The sequence below is a fragment of the Cajanus cajan genome, chromosome 11, assembly GCF_000230855.2.
Source record: "Cajanus cajan strain Asha chromosome 11, NIPB_CcT2T_4, whole genome shotgun sequence".
Lineage (NCBI taxonomy): Eukaryota > Viridiplantae > Streptophyta > Magnoliopsida > Fabales > Fabaceae > Cajanus > Cajanus cajan.
In genome coordinates this window covers 36909628-36914346 of record NC_138527.1, presented here as the reverse complement: position 1 = coordinate 36914346, position 4719 = coordinate 36909628, and the positions used below count along the sequence as shown (strand labels likewise).

The window sequence follows — 4719 nt, the reverse complement described above, 5'->3', positions numbered from 1 at the left end:
TTGAATCTAACTATTTTTAAAAATACATGTTCTAAAAATGACTTATTTATCTGTTATAGACATTTTTAAAAAAATATTTGGTTAGAACTACAATCCTAAAGACCTACTTTATAATAATTTAACACTAATAAAAATATAAAAAATAAATATATTAAATTGTATAAAATTAAGTTTAATTTATTTATTATATAAATATGTTTTTAATATTTAATATAAATTTTTAGATGATAATTTATTTTAAAATATATTTTATAATAAAAATTCTAAATAGACATAAATCATTCAATATTTTCTATTTTGATTTTTTTTAATCAATGTATAGAATCTTACAATCTTTACTATTTTGATTTTTTTTAATCAACGTATATTATATATAGAAAGCACAAAAAGTAAACATGCATGTTATAAATTTTATTTTATCAAAAATTAAGTTTTTTTAATATATTACATTATATATGTGAGCATTAATATATATATATATATATATATATATATATATATATATATACATGTATTATGACTAAAAGTTTTTAAAAATAATTTTTATTAAAGAGTATTTTTTTTATCACATACAAAAATCTTCTTTAGAAAGTTTGATAAATATTAAATAAATGAATATTTTTTGAATTTATATTTTATACATATAATAATTTAAATATATTTATTTATTTTATTAAAGTATAATTTTTTTTAAATATATTATTTTTTAAGATAAAAAAGATATGTATGAGTAAAATTGTAGTGGGGGCAAGTGCCCCTACTATCATACATGTACATCCGTCCCTGCATATAACTATGTAATTAAACTATCATTTTTCTTCTCACATAATCTCATTAATCAGAAAAATTATCTGTATATGTTTGATATTTGACAATGAAATCACAATAAAATTCGCGATTTTTCTTTGCATGAGAAAGTTATTGCTTCTCAAATGCACATATTTTTTTAATGGAACATCTCTTTCATTTATGCAATTTATATGAATGAGTTCATTGCTTTTTATGTAAATAAGACTTGAAATTGATCATGTTCTAACTCATCGAGTTAACTTTGTTATCACTTCTTCCTCTGTTGATTTTCTACACCGTTACACTACCTCTTCCTCATCAAGCTACAATGATTCCTTTAAGGTCATAACTCCCTAGGCCTTAAGCGTCTTATTTTATTTTATTATATTATATTTTTACCTTTTAATTCAATGTAATTATTTTGCATGGTTTTTTTAGAGAATCATATTTTATTGTAACTTTTGATGGAGCATGATTATTTTTGGAATATAAATATTTTAGTGATTTTTGATTGATAATTTTTTTTTATTTAAATTTTGTTGAGATGGATTAGTTATGATCAACATTTGATCGCGAGGTCTAACATCACCTTGCTAATATGAGATAAAGGTTTTTTTTATTGATTAATTAATTAATTCATTCTTGAACATTGACAATTATCTAATCATTTCTCATTCATTTATGTTATTACAAGTCTTTACTAAGTTATAACTTTTCTTAATATTTTTATTTAAATATATATATATATATATATATATATATTATTTTAATTAAGTTAAATATATATTCTCCAACCTTTTTCTCGATCAAACTGAAACTTAATATTCCTCATTCAATAATTTGTTATCTTATTAACTAGATGTTATTAATTGAATTTGAAATATAAATTTAAGAATTTGACTTATGCCCATTAAAATTCACATGCATTAATGTTCTTGATATGCATTTAACTCATTCATTCACATTCTACATCTGTCCATGTTCCCAATGAAACACCCAATTAAAAAAATTCTCCAACTTCTTCTTGATCGTTTCTCATTCAATAATTTGTTATCTTAATAGTTGTATGTTATTAATTGAATTTGAAATATAAATTTAACTTACACCCATTAAAATTATTTGCATGCATTAATGTTCTCGATATGCATTTAACTCACTTATTCATGTTCGTATTTGTTCATGTTTCCAATGAAGCACCCAATTATATAAAAAAAATTATTGACATTCTTCATCTTTAACTCCCAAACTTCTTGCCCATTCACATTTTTCTCTTTCCAATCAAATTATGTATATTTTCCAACTATGAACAAACAAGAATTACCTCCGTTTAATCTTCTCTTCATTTTCACTCAAACTATTTATATTGCTTTAGATTTTCATGTGTATTTCATCGTATATCATTTGAACACAAGTTTATCTTAAATAAGAAAAGAATATGAGATACCATTGACTTCAACCATTTGTAGTTGTCATTGCTTAAACTACAAAGGCTAATGGAAGGTGATTTCTTATTTGTGAGTGGGATCATAAGTTGTAGAGGATGGAGAAAATAACAAATGGTGAAAGGCATGGAAGATGACAATGTAAATCATTTTGCTATGTGAAAATGTATTTCATTATTATTATTGTAAAGATTTTTTAGGTTTGCTTTTGCTATTGAATCTGAGGTTATAATTTATTTGATTAAATTATTGAGTTTTTATCGATTGAATGATCAAAGATCACATTTGAGGTTATCAAAATACTTTTACAATTTGATTTTGTGTGTACGTGTGTATAATATTAGTGGTTATGGGTAGTGGGATGAACATAAGGATGTTAGGATACTATTGAGAATGTAATTGAAGAAATGAAAAATATTTGAGATTTGAAACTTTTTATATTGGAAAGGGTTGTTTGTTGTGTTGCCTATGCATAATAAATATTATTTGTTGCAGGTCCTTAGCCATTGAGGATAACAAGGATAGTCCAAGAATTCACACTTTTTATATTAAATGATGTTTCGTCGGAGGACATGTATAAGATGAAAGATAAGTGTGGTGGTAATAATTTGATTTTCGCTTTAAAAAGTGCAATTTGAGAACTTTATTGAATTCTATATAATTACATTTTATGCCCCTCTTTTATTGTAGTGTTACTTTCCCTTGAATTTGAATTATGATTATTAGCTATTTATTTATAAATAATTGATAGTTAATAATAGAAGTGAACCTATTAACCACTAGGATTAGCCTAGTGATTGGGAGGGGAGGGATCGAGGTAGTTAAAAATATGAGAACCTTGGTTCAATCCTCAATGCGGCCATCTTTATAATATTTCCTATCTTTAAAAAAAAAAATGAACCTATTATTTGTACTATAATTAAAACACAACTTAAAAGGGGGGTATAATGAGACATAAAACTATTTTTTTTAAAAGAATTTCCTTTCTTAATAATTTATTTGATTAAATTTATATATTTTGCATGTGTTTCAAAAGTAGATTCATCTTTTTTATTTCAATTTTTAAATTATCTTTAATTTATTCATGATAACTTATTGTAAAATTAAAATTTAATTTATATATTTTTAATAAATTTATATTAATTAATATATTCATAATTGTACGGTCTACGAATTAGTTAAAGAAAAAATAGAAGACATTATAGAGTTCTACCGGTGAACCCCTTCAGAACAGCACTGGGATCGAAAGGAAATGGTGAGAGTAAGCAAAGAGGTTCTGCAAAATGCTGCCAAAACCCTATCCGACATCCTCGTTTGCCCTCTCTCTAAGCAACCTTTGAGGTCTTCCTTCTCAATTTCATTATTAATATTATTTTTTTATTTTTTCACTGCAAAGAATAATTTCAGCGTTTGTTCCCTAACTTGAATCATCTCTCTTTCGTGTAGGTATTGTGAGGAATCGAGTTCCCTAATCAGTGATGCTATTGGCGTTTCCTTTCCTGTCGGTTCTATCTCTCTTCTGCTTCCTTTCAATTTTTGCAAAAAGTTTCAATTTTCAGTTTCAATTACCGATTGACAATTATCCTTTCCTTTGTATCTTTCGGGAATCGTAAGATTACGTTTTTTTTTGTTTGCTAAAAATGTTGTTTAGTTTCTGAAATTCTAATGGTATCTGCAAGTGTAACTGCATAAACCCTATTTTCCACCATTTATGTTTTCTCTGTACATTTCACCATGGAAGGGTTTTTTTTTTTTTTTTTTTTTGAATTGTGAAGAATTATAAAATGTTTGTATTGAAATGTTTATTATAGGGAAAAATTACCCCTCTCCTCCCTTTAGCACCAAAAGTTTGGTTGGATAGAGGCTTAGAAGAGCTGTTAAGAACTTCTCAATTGAAAAAAAAAAAAGAAAAAAAAGAGAAGAAACTCATTATTTTCTGTGGAGAAAAGCTCTTATAAGTTTCTATCCAAATAGTTTCCAAGACTTGTTTGTCCAATAATAATTATATACATGGGCTGATGATATCACTGATCATTAGCAAGCATAAACCTACAAATAAAGCATAATTTCATGATTTCTGACTTTCTGTGTTTGATTCTTTTTTCTTATTACCTATTAGATAAAAAATGGGATCCCATGCTTGGTTCCAAGAGATGGGAAGATACTTGAGGAAGAAGATGCATCAAAATCAGATAATGATACCAATTTGTCTGCAGTAAATGAAGAGAATCAAGAAAGAAGTGTCTAACATGAGCTGTAAGATTTGTGATGTTTGGATTTCAATCTCTCAGGCATGTTGCTCTTTCTATGTTAGTATTCATGATGATCAACTGTATGTGAGCCTGCTGTTGGTGCTTGGTGGAATGTTGTGCGAGTAAGAAGTTACTCTGTTTACACTTTGGGGGAAGAAACATGTATTTTTCTTTTTTCCTTCAACGAAATTTTTTTTTTCAACAAATAAATTTTTAAATTTTCCCCTTCCCTTCCA

The 4719-nt window shown here is 25.9% G+C and overlaps 1 protein-coding gene across 1 annotated transcript; it reads left to right on the top strand.

Annotated features, from left to right (window-relative positions):
- Positions 1 to 3413: 3413 nt before the first annotated feature.
- On the top strand, positions 3414 to 4719 carry LOC109801314 (Trm112p-like protein). Its single transcript, XM_020362355.3, has 3 exons — positions 3414 to 3572; positions 3678 to 3732; positions 4351 to 4719. Exons 1-3 carry the CDS (start codon positions 3484 to 3486, stop codon positions 4477 to 4479), a joined length of 273 nt encoding a protein of 90 aa, XP_020217944.1. The 5' UTR covers positions 3414 to 3483; the 3' UTR covers positions 4480 to 4719.